A 25230-nucleotide genomic window follows, 5' to 3' on the forward strand; every position below is an offset into this window, starting at 1 on the left:
ACCATCCTAATCATCGTTGGTATAGTGTCAAATAAATATAACAGACTGGTGATTAAGATCCATTTAGACACAACTATGATAATGATGATCAATGTTTCCAAAGATGAACTGGCCGAGCAGATGATCTGATTCTACAAAAGCATTGATCATAATGAAGTAGCATTTCAAACAAGAATATCAGGTTCAAGCTGCATCTCTTAGGTTCAGTAAGACTCGAGAATTATCTCAGGCAAATCGATTGAAGCTTTTCAATGAAAAACTAACTACAGGCTAAAGGGAAAAGCATTATCGTTCAATAGCATTGAAGCCGGTAGTGATGGAACCCAGACATGTTCCTAACTGTTCCATGGAAGTAGAAATTTCATGCAGTATTCCCCAAGTACCATAAACAAAACTAGAGTATCGGAAGTAAATAGAGAGTCTATACGAGAAATAGATATATTTTGTCTGGTGAAATTTTGCTCAGCGAGAGCAAAAGTATTTAGTGCCTCAGAAATTAGATAGATGGATTTGTAAGACATCTTGAGCAATGGTCACTTGGGGCTCTTTTTCCAAAAGCCACCAATCTTCCTGAGCACATTACTATTCTTCTTCTTGGGTGATTCTTCTTCCAGCTCGTCGGAGAACGGTGAGCTCATCAATTTCCCAGCGATTGAACCATAGTCTCCCTCCAGTGAGCCAGTCCTTTCCATATGGCTTCCATTGTTTTCAGAAGCAAGAATGCTTGTGGCGGCTTCAGCTGCCTTCCTCCATTGATCGCACTGTATCCTCAGCCTCTTCAACTCAGATTCCATTTCGGAATTCACAGTTTGAGCTGCATTGAGTTGCTCAGCAACTCTTGCAGCTCTCCTACTGTTCTTGTCAGATTCTTCAGTAACACATCCCAGTCTTATGAGTGCATCCTGCTCTGCAGCTTTTGCCAACTCCAGTTCAGCAATAGTTGCTTCGTAGTTATTACGATTCTCCGCCTCTCTGTTCGATAGATCAGACCTCAGTATCTCATTCTCCTCCAGAATATTCTGCAGCTCAGTCTCTTTGTCAATGAGATTGACCTTCAAATCGGCAATTTCATTAGATGATTTCAGAAGTTTCAACTCCAATTCATGTAGCACTTGTGCTTTCTGAGCTTCTCCATTGGCAATATTCATTTCCTTCTGATCTGCTAACTTTTGGTACTCTGCCTCTTTCTCCATCAATTTTGACTTAAGTTCAGTAATCTCTGCTTTCGCTTTTTTCAATGATTGTTCTAGCTCAGCTTCTTTGAGTTCAAACTCACTCCTGCCTCGCTCTATTACCTCATAAACAGTCTGAATCTGTATTGTGCTTTTGATTTGTTCAGCTTGATACTTGATCTCAATTGATTCAAGGGCAGACTTTAGCTGTTCTACTTCTGATTCTAAAGAGGTGTCCTTGTACAAAGTCTTCAGAACATTTTGCATTGAATCTTCAACCCTAGATTCTTCTAAATCTTCAACCTTGGACCTAAAGGATGTCTGGAGCTTCAGTCTTTCACAGCGTAGAGTCTCAATGGTGGTCTTAGCCATCTCTAACTGCCCTCGAGTCTCATCAACCAAAGCCCATGCCTCAGCCTCTAACTTTTTACTATCTTTTAGCTGAATCTTCAAATTTTCAACAATCAAAAGTGTTTCTTCCATATCTTGCTTCAAAGTTTGAAGCTCAGAGCATGCCAATTCAGATTGCTTTAACTGGGAAGCCTCAGATTTAAGAACCATTTCAAGCTGCCCTTTCAATTTCTGTATCTCAATCATGGCTGAGCCCAGAGCGGTTGAATCGATGGAGTGCTGTTTCTGGATTGCTTCTAACTCTGACTGCCATGCCCGGTCGCGCTCCTGTGAAATTTTGCGGAGTTCATGCAGGCGTGCTTCTTCTGCTGCTGAAAACTCAACAAGCTGCCGCTGAGAATTGTCTAGCTTTCCGGTCATTTCCTGAAGTTGTTTCTTGGCCTCTTCCACTTCCTGCTGCGCCTGTTTCTTACATATTTCAGATGAATTGAGTTGCTCCCTTGTCTTCTTAAGATCCAGTTGGATCTGACAAAACTGAGATTCCAACTCAGACAACCTGGTAGGGTGTTTCCTCTGGTACTCGTATAAGAACCATGTGTTAAAATATGGAACGATTAGAAAACATAATTAGAGTACTTACTGTGAATGGACAACTGAATTTTCACATCCTTATCAAAGCATTCCATCATAATACATGTGCTGACGAATTTGCACTTTAGATAAGTCGGAGATAATGAACTATGCAAATGTAGGATTGACGAAGTTGCACTAGAATGGACTGTTTTATCCTCTAGTCGTGAATCAGTTATTGAACACTACAGATACATAAGCAAAAAAGAACAATTTTGACAAGAAGCAAAAAAGAACATCTGTGACACTATTGATTATGTAATGGAGCAAGCCAAAAAAGTCCATACAATGGCACTTCCTGGGAGGACTTTTAAAAAAGTAAAGTTGTTTTAAAGGCAGCCCGGTGCACGAAGCTCCCGCCATGCGGGGTCCTGGGGAAGGATCCATTGTACGCAGTTTTACCCTACTTTTTGCAAGAGGTTGTTTCCAGGATTCGAACCCGTGACCATTTAGTCACATGGCAACAAGTTTACCGTTGTGGCAAGGCTCCCCTTCTTAAATAAGTTGTTTTCATGAAAAAAAAAAAAAAAATCTTCCTTGGCGCTTTCTTTTTACCTCCTCATTTCTTTTGAGTGTGCGTATAAATCCTTATCTATGTTAACATTGTACAATTTAAAACAACAATTACAATCCTGCAATTTCTATTACTAGAATTTCACAAATTATCTGAATAGCATACAGACCAAGATCCTAGCTTGCATAATTTATTTCGCACGTTTGTGTTACTTCACCTAGTGTTTGTGACGTTCTTCTAAACATTACATACAAATTGGCCACTACCCAACAGCTTGAGCATCCAGCCTAACGGTATCTTGTTATAATACGGAATTTTCTCAGTATTCACTCAACTTGTGGAAAACTAGGAAACAGGATAGCCCTCCCAATCTATAAGGTTGTACAGAGGCTAAATGACAAACATTAGATAATACATCTGGAATAATTAGCCTTCAAGCCTTCTAAATGAAATCAAGATTCCAACTCTAGCTTTGCCGTTTCTTCCCCTCTTACACACATATAAGGGAATCATCTTCCACAGATATCTGATCAAGTAAGCATTTGCAATGTCTTATTACTTACATTTTCCTACATCAAATGCCCAAAAATGAAGGCTAAAGAATACCAAGTATCTTAATATTATACTCTACAGGCAGAATGACAATTTAAACTTAAATTAATCTCAAGCCCAGAAGGCCAAATAAGTACACCGAACAGTCATAAGTTGAAACACTTCCTTTTCAATACCTTGCAAGTAATTAAATACTGGATGAATGAATATATAATCTGAAGGGTAGACAAGCATGAGTAAATGATTATGGAAAGATTTAACTAGTGAAATAAATTTGCATTCAGTATATGCTGATACCTCAGATACTGGGCTTCTAGGAGATCTACGCACTAGAACTTTAGGACTCCTATCAGTTGGAGTCCTTGTTGATGTTGCTGAAGTAGCAGTAGAAGAAGTAGAATTGCATTCCCTGTCTCCACTCTTGCTTACACGAGTCCTAGGCGTGATTGGAGACGTTTTATTATGAGGCACTTCTAATGACCCGGGCCTGCATCAGGTAAAGCATCTGATTTAACATTTTTATGCCTAATTCCATAGAGAATGAGGGTGAAAAAACCTCCAATTATCAAGCCTTTATTCATTCATTTACTCATTCTTGTTGCCACCTCCACCTATGACTCAGTTAAGTTTTTAATAATAATGCACATATTAACCATTCTCTACATACAAGATCACCACTCACCATTTAACATAGATTTAGGCATCTATTATCAAAGAGATATCAACCACATATGCATACTTTTGTGGGACGTTTTCATGAGAAAATAACTAAATAAGCATGGAAAAATTCATGCCAAATCCCATTATTACACCCTCAAAACATTGAGCATCATGGATGCACACAGAATTTTAAATCCTTGCAAATTTGGTTATGCTTTTTTTTAATTAAAATAACAACTTATGTTAGTTAACATTTTTTTAGTAAAAAGACCTTCCCCAAGGGCAAAATGGAAGTTACACTCGCAAGAAAGATGCTTCGATTCCCAACCCATCCAGGATTAAACCCAGGGCAAAGAAGAAGCATTAATTGTAGGAGGAGATTGTAGAGATTTATAGCATAAAAGTATTTATTTGACAAGCAAAAGCAACTAAATTTACACATTTATCCCCCCACTATGCCCATATGATACATATACCAGAAGAAGTATCTTGGATTCCATCGCTGAAGTAGTAGCCTGATCTATGCAAGAATAACACGATCACTGTGATCATTTAATGCCAAAAGATTAAATAGAGGAAAATGGACCTGCTTGGTTTGCCTGTCTGCATTTTATGTCCCCTAAACAATCCTTGTCCACAAGCAACCCTGCAGTCGTAAAAGGACCGATCAAACGAATTTATATCTTGTACATTAGCTAGAACATGAACACAATAAACGCAACAAGTAGTCCCCATGATGATGTCCATGACAACTACAGTAACCACTATTACGAACCAGCAATTTGGAATCATTAAAATAAAAGGAGTACAGTGAGTAAATAATTCTTCCCTCCGGTTAAATGAAAAGGAGAGGGGGACAGATGATGGTGCAGTGACCAAAATAACCTTTTTCACATCGGAGAATCATCAGGCATTTGGACCGTTTATAGACATTAACAATGATATTTTACAGAGGAAGAACCAGTGTAGAGTGTGGAAAGGTAAAGAAGTGAGATCCCTCGCTTAGTTAATGGGAAGTCATCCTCATCGTCGCCAAGAAACATGTGAAAACCCCAGCACGCTCAAATAAATGAAAGCTAAAGTAATAAATTTCTGAAGTACACAAAAAATCGTAATTTAAGTAGCTCAATCTTTAATGATTATTACTATCAAATGGAACTAAAAGAAGAAGAAGGGGAACCTACGATCTATTTGAAGTGAGATGATTGGGAGAAGACACGAATAGCATTAGCAGGTACTTTAAGAGGGGAATCAAAATGGGGAAACAAAGTGTGGGCATTCACAAGGGGAAAAAAAATTAGAAGTTCGAATGGCACGACAAAGTGTGGGCATTTACAACATAGACAACTCGTCAAAGAATCATTATTTTCTATCAGAAATATTCGGAAAGCATGCGAAGAAGTGAACAGATAGATTTCTCACGGAAGACGAAAAATCAAAACTTTCCCCAAAAATAAACGAAACGGATGCACATAAAAGATGGAAAGGGCGGAATGAACCTGTTGCTTCCCTCTCTTCGATACAAAAAAACGCAAAGAAAAAAAAAAAGAAACAAACAAACACAGATTCTACCAACTCGTCAAGTTTTCTACCTCCTTCTTCTTCAGCTGTTTGTCGCCCTAACACTCCTTCCTCCGCCGTTCCCCAGGCCTCACCACTCACCGTCCGCTGCGTTTCCCGGAGCAACCCATGGATCGCAAGACATCGCCAGGGGATCGAGCGCTTGGATTTGAGTTGGCTGCGCAAACATGGAGATTGAAGCCCAAAGCGAGCACGAGCAGAGCCGGATAAATACAATCTCGTTGGCTAAATTGCCGAGTGAGATCCTCTCCGCCACCGGCGGTGCGCAGACCCCTTGCCTGCCGTACGATTCGCCTTGTCGGGTTCTGCACTGCTGCAGCGTAGAAGTCTGACAAGTGAATCAGCACACCGCCCCGTGGTCACCTACCCGTTCCAAACCCAATTATTTAAAAAAATTTAAATTTCAAATCAGATTCCTCCAAAATAACAAGTGTTTAAGACGCGGATAAGACATTAATTACTAATAAAAACATAAATTTTAATTATTTTAAAAAATATATATATTTTTTTTCAATGTTAAAGGGTAAATGCCATCCTTCCGTTGCAAAGAAGCAACATCCATGATCCATCCCATTACTCATGCTTCATGCCCTTCCTTCCTTTGATATCAATTAAAGAGATGGCAACTAATTAAAAATAAAGTTAATCCCATGATGATGGGAAACAAACTTTCCACTAAAGCTTTGTTAGTGGAATCTCCACTATCTCGTCTTTTGAAATGCATATAACAATTTTTCAAATCCCATGGAAAAAAATAATATAGAGAGTGCTTTTTTTGTTTTGCTTTGATTTGTTGTGTTTAATTTCTACCTCATTTAGGGTTTGTGAAGTTGATTGAGGAGCGTAGGTTTAGTGTGAAAGGGAAATAGCTTTTGGGGCATGAGGAGATGTATGTGTGTGCTCTTGTAGTTGCCCTTATAATGACTTGAAGGATAAGTTTATTTATGACTTGGAGGCATCATTTCATTTGTTTATTTATTTAGATAAGAAGCTAAACAAAAGTTTAGTTCCCTTGGAGGTAATTGAGAAAATGAGCAAAAAATATTAATAAGCACCTTGTTTTATTGATTCATATTACATTTCATGTAGCTCCGGGATAAGGTTGAGTTGGTTAGTACGAGGTAGAGTTGTTATAATAGGATAAGAGTTCGAATCTCGATAAAATCGAGAAAAAAAAATCCTCTCTGCGCTAACCAACTACATCTTTCCGATTTATCTCTCAACAGATGGTCGTGGGACCGCCAACCATGTAAAAGCATCCACATCAGTTTCTTTATTATTATATCTAAAATTTAGGGTAAATGACCCACTTTATTAAATATAGATAATCACTTTTCACTACACACTACATCAAATGCCCTAAAATTTTTATCATTCTTAATTTTTTTATTATTTTCTTCTCTTTCTTCTATTTTTTATTATTATATTTATGGAATTAGTGGAAGGAGAGAGATTGAATGGAAGGAAAAAGATTAAAAAAAATATTATTTTATTTTTAGGGTAAAGATTTCATTCCCTAAATTTAGAGAATCACTATTCATCAAATCTAAATTTAGGAAATGAACAGGGTAACTGATGCAGAGAGTTTTTAGTTATCCTATCCAAAATTTAGGATAAAATCTTTGGATAGGATAGTTGATGTGGATGCTCTAAGACTGCTGGGATGACGGATTTCATCTTTTACTATAAATATTACATTTCATGCATGTTAGATCTAGATCTTAATGTAAGTTCAATTTAGCTATACCATGGGTATCAAATTATACAATCAAAATTACAATTTGGATATATTATTATGTGATTAACAAACAAGTCCCTTAGGAAATATTATAAATTTTTTGGTTTCATTTTGCAAGATGTTTTATGGAAATGAAAATGATTACTAGTAACAATTTAATTGTCACAGACAGAAGTACTTTGAAAGTCGGATTTGTGTTAGTTGTCCGGGACTGGTAATCAAAATATTAATTACATTATTATATAATATTAATTAATCGAGTTATGTCGGTACTTTATAATTTTAAATATATTTTCTTCTAAGTTACAATGACAGAGATCGACAATTTCTACCTGATTCACGCGAGACAGAGGATGTGGGACGGTACTAGATTTTATAAAAATATGGAACGATTAGCAACAAAATCTATTCCGAATCTAGCTAAGATTTCCTTGTTATTGGACTCGATCTTTGATATGGAGGCATGGGCTGGGACAAAGTGTAGCTGTTCATGTTGAAGCAGCAGAACTTGGCGTTGGCGGAGCATGCTGATCAGACACCTCAACCACTGCTCTGCCTCTGGTTTCGTCGTCACCTTCTTCTCTTCCGACTCTCGCATGTTCTAGTGGAAGATTGGCTAGCTGGCTAGCCTACGAGTAGAATCTAAGAGTACTCCTTGGTAGATATATAGACCGAAGGATTTAAATTGATGATTAATGGAAAATAGACGAATGGCCGGACGCAGTGAAATGATGGTGGAAACAAAATGGAAGAATTAAGAAGAAGATTGTTAAGAGGTAAGATGAAGAATAGGAGGCCCTGCCTGCGCCTTCCTGCCTGCCTGAGGAGAAGCTCCGACAGGGAGATGAGAAGGTAAAAAATGGCTGCTGCGCCGTACGAGAGACAGCGAGCGACAAGTCGGCGTCGGTGGGAGAAGGAAGCGCGATGCAGATTGCTGCTGCTCCTCGTGCTTGATGCGATCCGCCACCGGCGGGACCCGCGCCTTTACAGGAGGTCAGTCGAAGAACCTTTCGTATCCGTTGGATCTGGACAAAATTAAAAGTATTTAATGTCCGCCATTCAATATCCAACCCAAATGAAGAAATGTGTGCAAATCACACAACAATTGTATATATATTTTTTTGTTTTTGCAAAAATCAAAAAGCCCCCTTAGTTTTTTGAAATAGACGTTCCGTTTTAATTATTTTTTAACTAAAAGATCCCTCTTCGTACATTATTATTTCTCACTTATATTTTTCATCTAAATAAAAAAATTTTAATTGAGATATATTTATAGTAATTATAGAATTATAATTACCACAATATAAATATTAAATAAACTTTAAAATACTATAACTTTTAATTTGAATTGAATCATAGGTATACAATATAACGTTTAGAAATTTACATTTATTATCTAAGGTAACCTGTAATAGCCTGATCTTAGTCCCAAAATTTTTCATTTAAAGTATTTTTTTTGAAGCTCTTAAAAATTTTAATCCTCTTTATTAACCCAGGTTCAACGTTACCCAGTCTGATTAATCATTTTTTTTATAATTATAAGTTACCAGCCTCGAGGCTATGGTGCAATGGTAGGGTATCCAGGTTATCACCGGATGCTGGTTTCCTTGGCTGCCCGCTGCTAGCGTTTCCTGATTTACTTTGGTAGTTGGTGGAAAATTTCCGTGGATCAAATCGGTCACCTCAGGCTCAACGTTACTCAACCTGATTAATTATTTTTTTTATAATTATAAATTAATATATCTATTATAACATGTGTAATTGCTATATTTTTCATAGTTATATGGAGCAACAAATATAGTGGCTATGATTTTATAATTACTATAATACTCTCAATTGATTTAAGATTTAAATGAGATATACAGGTAAAATAATAATAGAAATAATAATTATATCATTTTACATGGTGTAAGATACTTTTGATAAAAAAAAATAAAAATGGCATCTTCGACCATTTGGAAAAAAAAAATTAATAAGAAGCTTTTTTAACTTTTGCCTTTTTTTTTACACAAAATACTCCCTCACATGTTGGCTTGGCCTGCTGCCTGAACAATTAATCGGCCATAAATTGAGTAAACCTAGCCCATTAAATGCCCACAAAAAAATCTATCGACAAAGAAGACATGAAAAGTTTAATCACATGAAATCGAACATAGTGGAAGAGATTTTACTGCATCGATAGTAAAATTTTGAAAGGTACATGTTAGTCTCCACCATTTAAATATAAGTTACCATGGAGTAAAAATAGTATATCGAGATTTAAAGTCGATAAATGATAGTCTACCTTCCATTGTTTTTGTTCATTTGGGTGACATCATCATCTTCTTCAAATTTTCTCTCTTAGAACACATAAATTCTTTTGATACTAGTCTCTGCTAATTGCTCCATTGCTAGCGGAGAACATGTGAAAATGTTTACTTATAGATCATTTTCTTTTAAAGGGATTAATTATTGATGAGAAATTTGTTGTAGTTCTGATTTTTGATGAATTTATAAAAAAAAAATTTGATAACTTTAATTCAAAACAAATTGGAAGTATGTTAAAAAAACATTTTCAATTTTGGTTAGTGTAGTTTCAGTTTAAAATTTTTGAAACCGATATATTTTAATTGTTGAATATAAGTGATGTGAATGGAGAAAACGTGGAAGAGAAAATAGGTTTCATTATGAATAAGACTTTAGTCCCATATTGTGAAATTCATGATATGTTGGTTGATTTATATTGATTCACGTGCATTGAGGATATGAATAAATGCATGAGGAGAGACTCTCTCTCATGTGTTGGTGTACAGGGAATGCAAATCTAGGGCTCAAATTACATTAAACCATATTGACTCGTGTGTGGGTACAATTTGCGCGTGTCGAATGTCGGATCGGTCGGGATAAAATTTGTTTAAGCTGACACGACCTTTTTACTGCTTTTGTTGTTTCAAGGAAATTACGTTAATCGCAGGCCTCGGTCCGCTGCTCTCTTTGTACTACTAGTCCTACTCGACGTTAAAGCCCGGCCGACCACTTGTTCAAACGGTCGACTGGCCTCTCACTCGGCCTGTATGTTCACCCAACCGGCCTCTAACTCGGCTTGTCTGTTCGCTCGCCCTATCTGCTCGCCCGGCCAGCCTCTCGCCCAGTAGGATCTCTGTCTGACCGAACTTCTCAGCCTTATTGTCTGGTCGCCCAATCTACTGCTTGTCCGCTCAGCCCTTCAGTCTAGTCTGACTCGGAGCTTAGATTGCACTCTGCAATTAGCAGAAACCAGCTCCTGCTGACAGCATGAGATTATCAGCTCAGATTATCTTGACAAATAAGTGAATTTAGTTCCGTGTAATTTAAATTCAGCTAATGTCCCCTAAATCTCATGCAGTGTATTGTCTTCGCCAATATTAATTTTGGATTTTTTATCAAACCAATAATCAAACTTCGTCTACAGAATGCATCAATGCCCCAAGGTTTATCGATAAGAATAATAATAATAATTTTAGTTGACTCCGAAGTTGGGTTTGGGACTTTGGACTTGAGTTTGAGTCAAGTTCAGAGTGTTCAATCGATTGGGCGATCGATTGAACAGGGTCCAAATCAATCGGTCGATCGATTTGAACTGTGCTGCGATTGTGGGAAGGCCCAATCGATCGGCTGATCGATTGGGATATGAAATCGCGAGCACAGAGACTTTCCCAATCGATCGGGCGATCGATTGGGAGCTGCCAATCGATCGGTCGATCGACTGGGAGCTGCTAATCGATCGGTCGATCGATTGGGCAGCAGAAGCTATCACGCGGACGCGAGAGCACAAAAAGGCGCTGAATCGATCGAGCGATCGATTCAGGCAATCCCAATCGATCGATCGATTGGGAAGTAACCGTTACGCAGGATGCAGGTGATGGACGACTGAGATTGTGCGGAGCTGATGTGATAATCAATTGAGGTTGATTTCAATTGATTAGGAGCACAGGATATAGCCGTTGCGAAGTGTTTTCTCCGCAGATTTTTGCAATCTTCTTCCTGCAATTCTTTGGCGGTCTTCAACGAGCTTCTCCGACTTTCACTGCCAATTTTTGAAGGCTCTTGAGAGTGTTCTCTCAAAGTTCTAGAGGCAACAACAGGCACCAAGTAAGAAGAAGAGAGTGTTTTTACTTGTATTTGTAGTTCTTCTTGTGTGAGTTGTTTGTGTGTGTGAGAATTTGTACAAGGCTTCTCCGCCTTCGGCTGCAACCGAGAAGGAGGTTTTATAGTGGAGGAGTGTGTCGTGTGTGGATCCTTGGATTAGTCACCTCTTTTTGAGGTGGATACCAAGTAAATCTACTTGTTAGCGTTGTGTGAGTCTTGTATTTTATTTCCGCTGCATATCATCATCAAGATGCAATCGACAAACGCACGACGAGACGCTATTCCCCCCCCTCTAGCGGGCACATCAGTCTCAACAATTTGTATCAGAGCAAGGTCGCTCTTTTACAGACTAACCGCCAAGAGAGCAAGAAGCTAGAGGAAGAAGAAGATGGAGATTGAAGGACCGCTCAGATGGGATATTCGAATTCCACCTCCGTACGACAAAGAAGACTTCAATTATTGGAGGGCGCGGTTGGAGACATGATTTTAAATGGATTAGAACCAATGGGTTGCATTGGAAGACCCATTTGAAGCTCCTAAGGATAAAAAGGGGAAGCACCACCGACCTTGACATTGGACCAGGGAACAACGGGAGCAAGCGGAGGCGGATAAAGAGGTAACAAAAATTTTGTTAAATCTATTACCTTCTAATATCATTGTGAGTGTAGGTGAATGCACTAGTGCATGTGATCTTTGGAAAAAGATCATTGCCTATCATGAAGACCCATCACAATTCCAAGGAGTAGAGGAGCCCAAGGAGAAGGGCTCATTGGTCCAAGAAGAGAAGGACCAATCCGATGTTGACATAAGGTCAACATTCAAGGAGAAGAAGAAGAAGAGGAGAAGAAAGAAGATGAGAGATCTTCTATATCTTCACGAGAGGAAGAGGTGGAAGTATCCACATCCTTAAGAGTTGAAGAGGTGGAAGCACCCACACCCTCAAGAGGAGAAGAAGAAGATGATGCAAACTCCACAATGCTAGATAAATCAAATGAAGGATCAAGTGTCACCCCTACAAGCAAAGGTATAGAAATTTCGATTGTAAATAACTTTGAGTGTAGGGAACATGAACACTATAAGAGCAAGTGTCCAAAATTGGCCCAGAAGAAGTGTCAAGTAGTACCCAAGGGCAAGGAGAAGCCCAAGGAGACAATCCCCACAACAAAGAAGAGCAAGGAACACATTGTGTGTTTCTTGCGCAACCAAAATGGACATTATCGAAGCCAATGTCCAAAGGGGAAGAAAACATTCAAAGTCAAAGGAAGAAGCACAAGTCTAGGGGGAGATTCCAAGGTAAAAATCAAGGTATCATTTAATGAATTTATTCCTTTGACACAAGATAAAAATCATGTTAGAAAGAATTCTTACCATCTTAATGCAAATTATCATGAAAGTAGGAAGCATGATAGCATTAAGGGAAAATACATTCCTCCTCATTCTAGAACTGTCACACCTAAGTTTAGGAAGGTAGATAGTAACTTAGGCAATAACTCTAAGGATTATAGATATATTTCAAAATATAGAAATGTTCATAGGGGTTAAGAAAAATCCAAATCTATGGATTTAATGACGGAGAACCAAGTCTTGAAGTCAAGACTTGATAATTTAGAAAGGACTCTAGCAAGAATGGAAAACATGCTTAGGGGTCAAAATGAACATAACCTAGGAAAAGTTAGACAAGAGTCATCCAATGGCTATAGAGGTTTGGGATACAAACCTAAAGCCAAGAAGGATGTGACTTCCTTTCATAGGGTTTCATATAGCTATGGGGCCAACCCTAGGTATAGAAGTCAAGTCTAAGATACTAGGGAAGGAATCTCTAAGAGTACTTTTGACAAGACCAATGTGACTAAGATTTCTAAGAAGTCTAACAAAGTCACAAAGAAGGTCGCAAGGGAGGTCATCCCTAAAGTTGATCTAGTAAAGGTGGCTAAGGCTCTAAAAAGCCTAATAAAGTTACAAAGAAGGTTATAAGGGAAGTTATTCCTATAAGTGACCTAGTAGAAGTGACCAAGGCTTCTAAAAAGCCTAGAAAGGTCCTTAGGAAGGTGACTAGGGAAGCTATCATTAGTGAGTACCTAAATCATCCAAGGAACACCAATAGGTTTTGGGTTCCTAGGAGCATATTCTCTATACCCTTGTCATTAGAACTAGTCCAACGTACTCTTCTAGTTCGGACTTTGATGACTCGTCCCACGTGTTGGATCGAAAAGAATTTAGATATCTCCACAATGACATGAAATTGTCCACTTTGTACCTAAGCCCTCATGGTTTTGCTCTTGGGCTCTACCCAAAAGGTCTCATGTCAATGGAGATATCTTTTCTCTTATAAACACATGATCTTTCCCATGTATTTTCAATGTGGAACTCTGTTTGCAACCTTATAACCCCAACAATCCTCCCCTCAAACAAAGGATCACAGACTTCCCACATCCGATCCTTGACCCACCAAGTCTTCCTGCCCCTTGGTCCACCCGACCTACAATGACTTCCTTGCCTAGCCGCAACTAGGACTTCCTGCCTGGTGTCTGGTCCTCTTGATCTGAACATAGGAGTTCTCACTTTCTTTGTTCGAGGTCAATATTGTACTCACATGACTCAATCATACCATAGCTCTTGTGCACAGTCGGCGGTTAAACCTTCTGGCAGTCCAGGCTCTGATATCAATTGTTGGATCGAAAATAATTTAGATATCTCCACAATGATATGAAATTCTCCACTTTAGGCCTAAGCCCTCATGGTTTTGCTCTTGGGCTCTACTCAAAAGGCCTCATGTCAATGGAGATATCTTTTCTCTTATAAACCCATGATCTTTCCCATGTGTTTTCAATGTGGGACTATGTTTTTGATCTGTGTTGAGTTAGGAGTCTGATTCTTGCTCGATCTTCTTATCTTTGAAAGTTAGGTTTTGAGTTAACTCCTTTTCTTTTGTAAATTTTACATATTGAGACTTGTGTAATTCGAAAGTCGAAAATAATTGTTCTAGGGTACTTATCTCCAAGTTCTTAGAAATGTAGTATGCATCTACTAAGAATGATCATTCTTGTGTTCTCGAAAAGGCATTGAGCGCGTATCAAATTGAGTCCCAATTTGTTACTGATTCTCTAAAGTTGTTGAGTTAGGTAATTAGTTCCTTGATCTTCGCATGGTGTTGAGCCACGTTCTCTTCCTTGTTCATCCAGCGATTTGTTAGTTGATTCCGAAGGATGTCCTGTATCGTTAGGTTGACCTCCGAGGTGCCTTCATGGAGATCTAGAAATTTCGCCCAGAGATCTTTGGCGGAGTTGTAGGCTCATATTCAGTTGACTTCTTGCGGTGGCAGTACGGTTAGCAGAAAGAATTCTGTTTTGCCCTTGGTCACAATGTCGGTCTGTTGATTTTTATTCCATAGGTATTCCTCTTTTTGTTCTCCGTTTTCATCCCTGTGTACTTCAAAATTATTTTTTAATGTTAGAAATATATTGCAATCAGTTTTAAAGTATACCTCCATTTTTTGCTTTTAAAGCACAAATTCTCTTTCAAACTTTGGTGGATAAATGTTTGAATCGACCATCGTCTTATTGCTTCAGTAGATAGTTTGTCATTTTGAAGTGGTTGAACTCTAATACCAATTGTAGATCCGTGTAGACCGACAAGAGGGGGTAAATTGCCTTGAAAAAAAATTAGACAAAATATCTTGCTAGGAACTTGGCAAGGATACAAGATTAATTAAAGCAAGTGATTAACATAAAAAAAACAACTTAATGAAAAAAAAGTAATAAGGCTAAGTTTTTACTTGATTACAATGTAAGTGGTTATTAATTCAAGATAGTTGAAAAAGCTACACTAGAATGACTCTTTCGTTCAAGGCAGAGTAACCTTTTACATTCTATGAAAGTTCAGAAAAAGATTATGAATGAATTATAGAAGTTATTGTTCAAGTTATATTTAATTCCTAGCATTAGGGGATTTTTTATAGCCTCCTGGGATGAACTAGGCATTGTGTTTCATCGCTCGGAGGCACATCCTAGAAGATAAACTTTATCCTCTAGAGACAAAGCTTTATTTTCTTCCAACGATAACTCAAAGGCTCGAGGGTGCCTTCTATAAAGGCTCGAGGGCGCCTCCAACAAGGTTGGAGGCGCCTTCCACAAAAAGGTGTGAGGGGGCACCTCTAACCTTATTGGAGACGCCTTCCACAAGGCAGTTCGCCCAGTTAACATTTAAAAACTGGTTAACTCTTACTCACTTGCTTGGGTGATGTTCCAGGCATCGGAGTTGAGCTCACTCAAATCCAACTCTAACCTCCTCCTCGAGCAAACTTCCTCCTCGGTTTTTTGTCCCTCGTATACGCCACACATGTTCTTCTTGTCCGCCAACGTACTATTCCATAGCTTCTCGTCCCTCGGACGCATTGAGCCCGTTGACTCCCTTTTAGTTTCATCCTTCTTGTCCGTTGCGTCTTCCACTCGACTTCTTGTGCTCTTAAGTTCCTACACACTTAGACACAGTATATCAAATATAACATGACATAACTTGACTTGGTTTGACCACATTAAAACCAACCCCAGGTACTTACATATATGACTCTTAGAATTAAGTAGTGGAAGTTAAATGATGAGAAGCAAAATATATTTAAGGAGGAGATAGAAGTACAAACATTAGGTGAAATATATGGTAATTCTAATATGACATGGGATAAGATGATATCAAAGTTAAAAAAATAGTAACTAAGAGTGTACTTGGTGAGTTAAAGGAACATGCACCACTAAGTAAGAAATCTTGGTGGTAGAATGAGAAAGTACAAGAGCAAATGAAGAAAAAATAAATAGTTATGAGGAATTATATATTTGTAAGAATGAGGAAAACTTTAAAAAATATACAATAGCCAAGAAAAAACTAAGAGCGTAGTGAATGAAATAGAGAAATAATTTTTTGAATAATTATATTAAAAAATGAATACAAAAGAAGAAAAAAAGACATTTATAGAATAGCTAAAGTAAGAGACACGAAGGCAACAAATATTATCCAAATAAAATATATTAAAGATAAATATAGTAGGGTACTAGTAAATAATGGAGGAGTAAAAAAGTGGTGAAGAGGTATTTTCATCAACTTTTTAATAAAGGTTTAGGTGACCAACTTAAATTAGGTAATTTAAGTATGCCAAATGAGCATAGAAATTTTAATTTTTATCGTATAATTCAAACTTCAAAAGTAGAATAAACTTTTAATGGGATGCACAATGAAAAGACTGTTGGACCATGAGAATAAACTATTGGATCGAGTCACACATGAGAGGGGAGGTGAATCACATGGTTTTGAATTTTTTTTTTTCAGTTTTGAAGTCAAAGTGCGTGGTGAAAAACTAAGTTAGAAAGCGAAGTATAAAAATGAGCAAACGAACAAGAACACAAGTGATTTTATTTGGTTCAGAGTCTTCGACAACCCCTACTTCAAGACACAGGTCCCGCGGACCTATCGATGGGTAATCCACTAAAATACCTCTTCCAGAACCGTCGGAAGAGGGGATCGAGTAAAAGAAAGTTGGAAGGTGCGTAACACTCTACACTTCCCATTTGTAGAAATTAAGTATAATAAATGAACTTTGGTTACCAAACAATGTTTGAAGTTGGTCGGCTTGAGCTCAATGTTTGGTAGGCTTCTCGGCGACAGTCGGGCGTAGCAGAGTCATAGTAAGGTAGTAGCAGGAGGCCGGAGTAATCGGAAAGCTATTTGGACACGTAGAAGCTCGTATCAAAGGTATCTCTGAAACTTGCTCAACACCCCCCCCCTCTTTTAGTCCTTTGGAGGGGTCTCCAGAGCTTATCAAATCTAAAAAATTTGGATCAAATGAGGAGAATTCAACCTTATCCTTTATTGTTCGAATCTGGCTGATCCGAGGCGCCTCTATCAAGCTGGTTCAACACACTAATCTTTCAGAGGCCATATTTTTTGACTCCGAGCTCGGAATCAAGCTATATCAGTTATCGCGCGTGCAGAATTCGAAGATCTACATTTGTCTTTATAACAAAGAGTTAGAATATATGCATGAACAGTTTATATATATTTATGAGTTAGATCTTGTCTTATGAAGACCAAGATCTAGTCAGAGTCTTAATTTAGGTTTCCAAAATAGTCATAATACTATCCCTTCGAACGGGGGCACGTCTTTACTTAGTTACTCTCCTCTAGTGACTTACCTCTACTTACCGGGTGTAGAGTTACCTTCCGAAATCGCATATCCGGACTTCGGGAATCAAACATCCCGAATTACCGAAATCTCACATCCAGTTTTCTTTAATCGGAAATCGCACATCCCAACCTGCAGGAATCGCACATCCGAATTTCGCCCATCGGGAATCTGATATTCTGACTGCCAATCGAGAATCGAATATCCCAAAATCTGCACACTTGGTAAATACATTAGATCATGACAACACCTAACTTAACTCATTTGTCATTTATCAAAATCTAAGTTAGACTATTAGTGCAAATTACACCAACATAACACAAGGTATTGAATGAGTTACAAAATTATTTAACATGATATTGAAAATAAAAAAAATATTTGATCAATGGAGAATAAATACTCTAGTTCTCTTATATAAGAATAAGGGAGATGCATAAAATTATGCAAACTATAGAAATATTAAACCAATGAGTCATATCTTGAAACTTTGAAAAATAATAATAGGAAAAAAAATTAAGGAGGAGACCATGATGATCGAAAATAAATTTATATTAATGTCTGAAAGGTCAACAATAGAAGCTATGCATCTTCTTAGATAATTAATTAAAACATATCGAGAGCAAAAACAAGATCTACACATAAAACACAGTGACCAAAAATCAATTTGTATTCATGTCTGGAATACCGACAATAGAAACTATACATCTTCTTAGATAATTAACTAAAAAATATCCGAAGCAAAAATAAGATATACACATAGTATTCATTGACTAAGAAAAATATTACGATAAAGTTCTAAGAGAAATTATATGGGAATCTAGAAAAGAGAAGTGTTAGCGTAATATATATTGAATTAATTAAGGATATGTACGAAAGACTTCAAGCGAAGTAACTGAAACATTTTTAATAAAGATATGATTACATCAAGGAAAACTTTAAGTCCCTATCTTTTTACACTAATTATAGATGAATTTACTGCACATATTTAAGACATAGTACCATGATACATGTTATTTGTAGATGATATTATTTTAATAGATGAAACGCGTGAAGGAGTAAATACTAAACTAGAATATTGACGGAAACACTAGAAAGGAAATATTTTATGCTTAATAGAATAAAGATAGGATATAACAATATTAGATATAATGAGACAATTGTTAAGATAAGAGATGACGAGTTGCTCGAAATCGAGAGCTTTAGATATTTATGATCATTTTTGTAAAATAGAGGGATTAAAAGAGATGTTTTATATAGAATACTAAAACTTAAAGAAAAAATCTACAAAATCGTAGTTAGACTTGCTATGTTATATGAAGTTGAATGTTGGGCTATGACTCGAGCACATGAACAGAAGATGAGAGTTGCAGAGATGAGGATATAAAGGTGGATGTGCGGACATATGAGAATGGACAGAATGCAAAAAAAAAAGAGCATTAGAGAAAAAGTCAGAGTTGCGTCTATTGAGAAAAAACTCCGAGAGCTACATTTAAGATGGTACGAATATGTACTTAGACGATAAATAAATGTTTCAGTTAGATGATGTGAAACTATTACAAATATGTATATCAAATAAGAAAGTGAAAGATCAAATAAATATTTATTAATTATAATAAAATAAGATAAAATTTATTTAAGTGTAAATGATGATATAATAAAAAATATAATTTAATGATATAAAATAATTCATATCGTCCATTCTACCGTGTAGAATGAGACTGGGTTATTATTATAGTATTATATTTTTATAAAATGGAATTAATGAAAAGATTTTGTTTTTTGTTTTTGGTCATGAAAAAGGAATTTGTTTTTGACTACTCTGGAAATGGACTCCATTAAAGGTTGTGCCTATAAATAGACTAGCTCACTCTTCCTCGAGTCCTCGCCCTGTAACACTCGCTTACAAACTTTCCTTTTCCTTCTCTCCTTCCTCCTGCTTAACGGGCGAGGGCAAGGTTCGCCAGGAGAACAGATCAGAGAAGAATTGGGTGGGAGAGCGATGGGCGGTTGCTTTCCTTGCACTAGACCCCCAAAGAGCGACGAGAAGGACCAGATCCCACCTACGTCAGGTAATCTCGCATCGGGATTTCTTGTCGCAAGGTGACCTTTTTTATTTTCCCACCCCTTTTACTTCTCGGTCGCTAGTAGAAGATCGTTATGGTCGATTGTTTCTTTGTGTTTTGCTTTTTGTTTATGGTTTCTTGCGACATCTGGATTTTAGTCGGACGATTTGAGTTTCCAGCGAAAAGGTTTGGATTTTGACTGCCCGATTCGCCGATCTGGGACATTGTGAGCTTGGAAAACGAATCAAGGTTAGATTGTGAGGTGGATTTGGTTGGTGGGTTACTGCTATGGCTTCCATTTGTAAGTAACGTATGAAGAGGTAATGGTTACGAGCGAAGGGAAGGAGAGGTATTTGGGAGCGAACAAGATTCTGATCGAGTAGTTGATGTTCGTAATTCCATTGAAATGCGGGCGTGACCTTTATTTTTTGGTTGCTATTTCAAACAACGGGTGCCCCTTTTTTTTTTTCTTTGATTTGCAACAAGTTTTTTTTTGAAATAGACTGTATCCACATCTGGGCTTTATTCAACACTTGTTCACATAGTATCCGGAATATAACACGGCGTCCTATTTGTTTTCCTCAAAATCTGGAACTCCTTTTGCTCCTACTACCGGTTGGAAACAATAAATTTCTTGTTAATGGGCAAAATATAAGCTATATGATGAGAAAATTTTGCCTTCATCACACGGTTGTCATAACATTTTTGTTTGGATTTGCATCAGAAAAGTTGAAATCAAAATCATCTGTGGATTTGAAAAAACAAAGCTCATTGAACGAAAATCAGATCTCCAGCAGTGCTTCTGGAAGGATTGCTGCCCAGACATTTACGTTTCGTGAATTAGCTGCAGCGACTAGGAACTTTAGAGCTGACTGCCTCTTGGGGGAAGGCGGATTTGGTCGAGTTTATAAAGGAAGGTTGGAAAGTAGCAATCAGGTCATTTATCTCACCACGTGATTTTGTTATTATTTTCTGTTGTCTGTTTATTATCTGCATATTTGATTTTGTTAGCAGTGGTTTCTTTTGATACTCCTTTTCATGAATTGTAACTTGAAATGTTGTCACGTAAATCTAGTATTTTATGTCTTTTATTGAAATCATTTTGCATTTCACGTTTGGTAGTGCTATGTAAAGTTGCTAATGTAATTATTTATTAAACTTCTGTTAGGTTGTTGCTATAAAGCAGCTTGATCGCAATGGCTTACAAGGGAACAGGGAATTTCTAGTAGAAGTTTTGATGTTAAGTCTTCTTCACCACCCTAATCTTGTTAATCTCATTGGGTATTGTGCTGATGGAGATCAAAGGCTTTTGGTTTATGAATATATGGCATTGGGATCCTTGGAAGATCATCTTCATGGTATGTTGCAGCATGATCATATCGTTTCTCTCTTTTTTCTTTTTTTAATTTGGACTCCTAATTTGTCTGCTCATGTGAATGCAACAGAGCCTTCTCCAGATAAGAAACGGCTTGATTGGAGCACTAGAATGAAAATAGCTGCTGGTGCAGCAAAAGGATTAGAGTATTTGCATGATACTGCAAGTCCTCCTGTGATTTATCGTGATTTAAAATGCTCTAACATTCTTCTCGATGAGGATTATAATCCTAAGTTATCAGATTTTGGATTGGCAAAGCTCGGTCCTGTTGGCGATAACACTCATGTATCAACCAGAGTGATGGGCACCTATGGTTATTGTGCCCCGGAATATGCAATGACTGGTCAACTGACACTAAAGTCGGATGTTTATAGCTTTGGAGTGGTTCTTTTGGAGCTCATCACTGGAAGACGGGCTATTGACAATTCCAGAGCTGCGGGAGAGCACAATTTGGTTGCATGGGTAAGCTCATAAGCATGATAATAATCTAATCTCCTATATTTATATCTAGAGTTCTGAAAAATACATTCATCATACTTAGCTAAGACTAAGTGAAAAAAAAACACATAAAGGCTTCTCTTCCAATTTTTGCTGTTCAATTTATTTGTTTTTAGCATAGTTTTCATCTTCATATGTTTCATTGCTTAGAATTTACTCTTTGGCTCATTGCACTATTTTTCAGATCTGGGCACATTTTCTTTATGCATCCTTATTTATTTGGACCTGTTAGGATAGACTAGGACCTTTGATATCGTCCTGAGTTTGTTGGCGAATGGATCCAAATTCCTATTTAGTGAATCTCAGGTGAAGATGTTTGCCATTATGATTATTCCTTACTGTCTATCTGTCATGCCTTAGCTTAAGACCAATATGATTCTGTACAAGTAGTATCATTGTGCTCTACTATAGAGTAATTGTGGCTCGAAACCATTTTGCCATCCTTCAATCTAACTACATTCTATTGTTGCAGGCACGACCATTGTTCAGAGACAGGAGGAAATTTTCTCAGATGGCTGATCCGATGCTTCTGGGACACTACCCGGCCCGGGGCCTGTACCAAGCACTAGCTGTCGCGGCAATGTGTTTGCAAGAACAGCCTAGCATGAGGCCTTTGATAGCTGACGTTGTCACAGCCCTCGCCTACCTAGCTTCTCAATCTTACAAACCCCAAAACCAAACTAACCAGACTGCTTCTCAGTTGGCAGCACCAGGCTCGCCTCAGACAAGAGTGGACCTCGAGAGAAGACCACCTAGTGGATCCGAAAGAGATCGATCAAGAGCATCAAAGTGAAATCACTGAATAGCTGATCTCTTCGTTACCAATCATCTCCAGATTGAGGAAAGTCGTACCATGTCTTCATGGATCAGGTCCCATCATCATTCATTCTTTTGTCTCTCCTTTTGGCGAGCTTGCTACGACATCATGTTTTCGGAGCTGGGTCTTTGTTTAATTTTCTTTTTCTCCTCATTGTTGTACATGTGGTTCTTAGTCCTTGTATCTAGCTAATTCCACGTGTTGGACATCATATATATTATATTGAGATTATTTTTCCTTCCGTGGTCATGTAGCTCAAGCCGATCGAAGCATTGTTTCATCTTGCTGAAACAGTGTCTACTAGCTATCAACTAATGCTAATGCTTCTCATTTGTGCACAAATGGCAAAATGCTTACTTGAATCCTCATTGTTCATATTGGAATTTATTATTTTATTGGATAGAATAACATGTAGGGCTGGCCTTGGCTTGGCTTGGCTTGGTCAAGAGAAAGGACGGCATCAAGAGGAGGATGCAATGCATCAGCTGAGCCAGCAAATTGACAACTAGCCGTGTCTTATTATTTCTGCCAGCCTGCCTAGCAATTGCTGCATTAAATGATGGAGGGTGACTGTGTTGTGCCACTAAACCGTACGTACAGCCCTTTTTTTCCCTGATCGAAGCATGCATGCTGAATAGAAGAGAAACCCACACAAGTTGCATGAGAGAGGATGATGTTATTATTATCACACGGAGGTAATGAGTCAGCTCTTTGGTCCCAGCTTCTTTACACCTTGGTTTCTCTTATTTTCTGTAAACATGTAGCAGTTGCCTTTCAGCACTTGAGCCATGGATTCCATTCTACTAAATCTAGATGTTGTACAGAGCTACGACTGTTAAAAGAGCTGGCAACATTCAGCCAGAGTCGCTCAGTCCAGCTGCCTTCGACTGGATGGACGTACTCCCTCATTCTGAACAGGATGACGGCATTACTCAATGATTTGATATTTTGAACAGCTCCACCATCTCGGTCAGTCATCATTTTCCTGTTTCATTTTACAAAGATTTTTCAATAAATAAGCTTGTTAGCTTTATCATCGATGGAATGTGCTAAGGTAAAATCGACATGGTGTTAATTTATATGGATTTTAACAATAATTTTTAAAGTCTACCAATTTGCTAACTTGGCATCTTCGATCATGTTGTTTGCATGCCAATATTAAACACATCATTTGGATTGTAGTTCAATTAGTCGTAGCACTATTCTATCGAGATAGAAACTATGGCCCACGGGTTTTGAGCCTTGTCATTTGTCAATAAAGAAAGACATTTTTTAACTAGAAAAAAAAAAGAAAGAAACAAGGAGTCAAGATCTTATCCCTACAAGGGGATTCTCCAGTTCTTTTGTCTTCATTCTATATTTATCATCAGATTGGACAAGATTCCTATTTTTAACTCTACTATTTTAATCCAAAAACACTATTTACAGTATGCATTAGAGTAAAAGAAAATAAAAATAAAGATATTGTGTGAAATCCAACACTGATCTGAAAATTGGAAGCCAATCTATTTGTCGGCAGATGTAGATCCTTAATTGGTAGGTGGCTCTCCTTCCTTCCTTCCTTGTTGAGCTTTGCAATGCAACCACCAGTCCACCATGGTCTGTTGGTTGGAGGACATCTCCTCTCTTAGCTCAGGGTGGAAACCACCCTACCACCCTGCTAGTACTCTGTCAGAGAACACTACAAGGGACCAAAATGTGAATCTTGTTTATAATGAACCTGACAATGTCTCAAAAATTGGATGCCAAGATCGATCAGACCTGTAAATTATTAGCTGAATGAGGCTTCTTAGTTCAATCAGTTAAACTAGGAACTAGATGCATTCGATTTCGACCTTTTGTCAATCTCAATATCATAACACTGATGTTGGACTTAACACATCACTGATCATTATTAAACAAAGAACATTGTTGGACTCTATAATTTCTAGATGCATTTATATGTCTGTCTTCTACATTACTCGTTCTGCTCTCCTTGCTAGCTCTTCATTCTACCAAGCTGTGCATGGCTGTCGGTGAAACCTTGTGGACCATGCATCCATCTTCTCTGACAACGTGACTCCAAGAGATGGAAAACTCATTGTCCTTTTCGACACAAACACCTGCAATAATTGCGTGCTGCTGCAGTGCATGGATCATGCATCATCATGCTGCTCAAACGTTTAATTTCCGGACATTTGTTTTTTTGGGATCTGACAAAAGGCATTGACGTAAGGTTCCCAATATCTTTCTCACAGAATGGGTTTTAGTTCCACAATGCTGGATAGTTTATCCCGTGACTCAACGTTTGGGGCTGTGTCATTTGTCTGGTTGCTGCAATTTCAGCGTTCTTATCTCTGTGGTCTGTAGGTGAAGCATCGGATGAGCTGCTTTTTTCCTTGTCAATGATGAGCTTCATGAGGCATCACTTGATCAGTCATACGATGATGAAAACAGTCATTGAAGCAGATATAGCTAACTATAATGCAAAGCAAAGTAAAACAAAGCATCCTCTGTCTCAGTCAAAATGTAAAAATAATTGACAAGAGACAGACACAACTGACGAGTGTTGTACATGAAGAGAAGGAATAGATCCTACAAAACAACAAAAGCTAGATTCGTCTTCCTTTGTTTTTTTGACTTCTTGTCAGCGTCATTTGATTTGTTAGATTCGCTGAATTGAATTCTACGATCTCGGTCAATTTAAAATGAAGTTTTCTCACAGGTTTGAATGTGAAAAAGTTTTATTATATTTGATGCGGTGATGATGAAGGATTCATCTTATTATCACAGTGGAGGTTAGGAGATCAAAGCTTAGGAGGTCAATGTTTATAGGGCATTGGTCGGTCAAGCGAAGTATGTCCTAGAGAAACATTCAAACACGACGCTCAATAGACGATGTGTAGAAGTCGAGCCGAGCGGTTATTCCGCTCGGCCAGACAGTAAGATCGAGCATCGACAGAGTTCAATTTCAACCGAGCTACTTCCCTGCTCGGCCTAGTAGTAGGTCCGGCATCAGCC

General features: G+C 37.9%; 2 protein-coding genes across 4 annotated transcripts; one reads left to right on the forward strand and one right to left on the reverse strand.

Moving 5' to 3' along the window:
• Positions 1 to 271: 271 nt before the first annotated feature.
• LOC122036170 (interactor of constitutive active ROPs 2, chloroplastic) lies at positions 272 to 5675 on the reverse strand. The gene is made up of 4 exons (XM_042595415.1): positions 5472 to 5675; positions 4466 to 4525; positions 3517 to 3706; positions 272 to 2096 (listed from the first exon to the last, which is right to left on the reverse strand). Exons 2-4 carry the CDS (start codon positions 4486 to 4488, stop codon positions 534 to 536), a joined length of 1776 nt encoding a protein of 591 aa, XP_042451349.1. The 5' UTR covers positions 4489 to 4525; positions 5472 to 5675; the 3' UTR covers positions 272 to 533.
• A 13681-nt stretch (positions 5676 to 19356) lies between these two features.
• Positions 19357 to 22471, forward strand: LOC122036150 (probable serine/threonine-protein kinase PBL7). Of its 3 annotated transcripts, none has more exons than XM_042595374.1 (5): positions 19357 to 19546; positions 20265 to 20476; positions 20709 to 20898; positions 20986 to 21377; positions 21886 to 22471. In XM_042595374.1, exons 1-5 carry the CDS (start codon positions 19477 to 19479, stop codon positions 22204 to 22206), a joined length of 1185 nt encoding a protein of 394 aa, XP_042451308.1. In that variant the 5' UTR covers positions 19357 to 19476; the 3' UTR covers positions 22207 to 22471. The 3 variants fall into 3 exon arrangements, with proteins under 3 accessions (XP_042451308.1, XP_042451307.1, XP_042451310.1); XM_042595376.1 differs by lacking the exon at positions 19357 to 19546 and adding an exon at positions 19584 to 19789; XM_042595373.1 differs by having other exon boundaries at positions 20709 to 21377.
• The last annotated feature ends 2759 nt before the right edge of the window (positions 22472 to 25230 follow it).

Source organism: Zingiber officinale, unplaced genomic scaffold (genome assembly GCF_018446385.1).
Source record: "Zingiber officinale cultivar Zhangliang unplaced genomic scaffold, Zo_v1.1 ctg134, whole genome shotgun sequence".
NCBI classification, from domain to species: domain Eukaryota; kingdom Viridiplantae; phylum Streptophyta; class Magnoliopsida; order Zingiberales; family Zingiberaceae; genus Zingiber; species Zingiber officinale.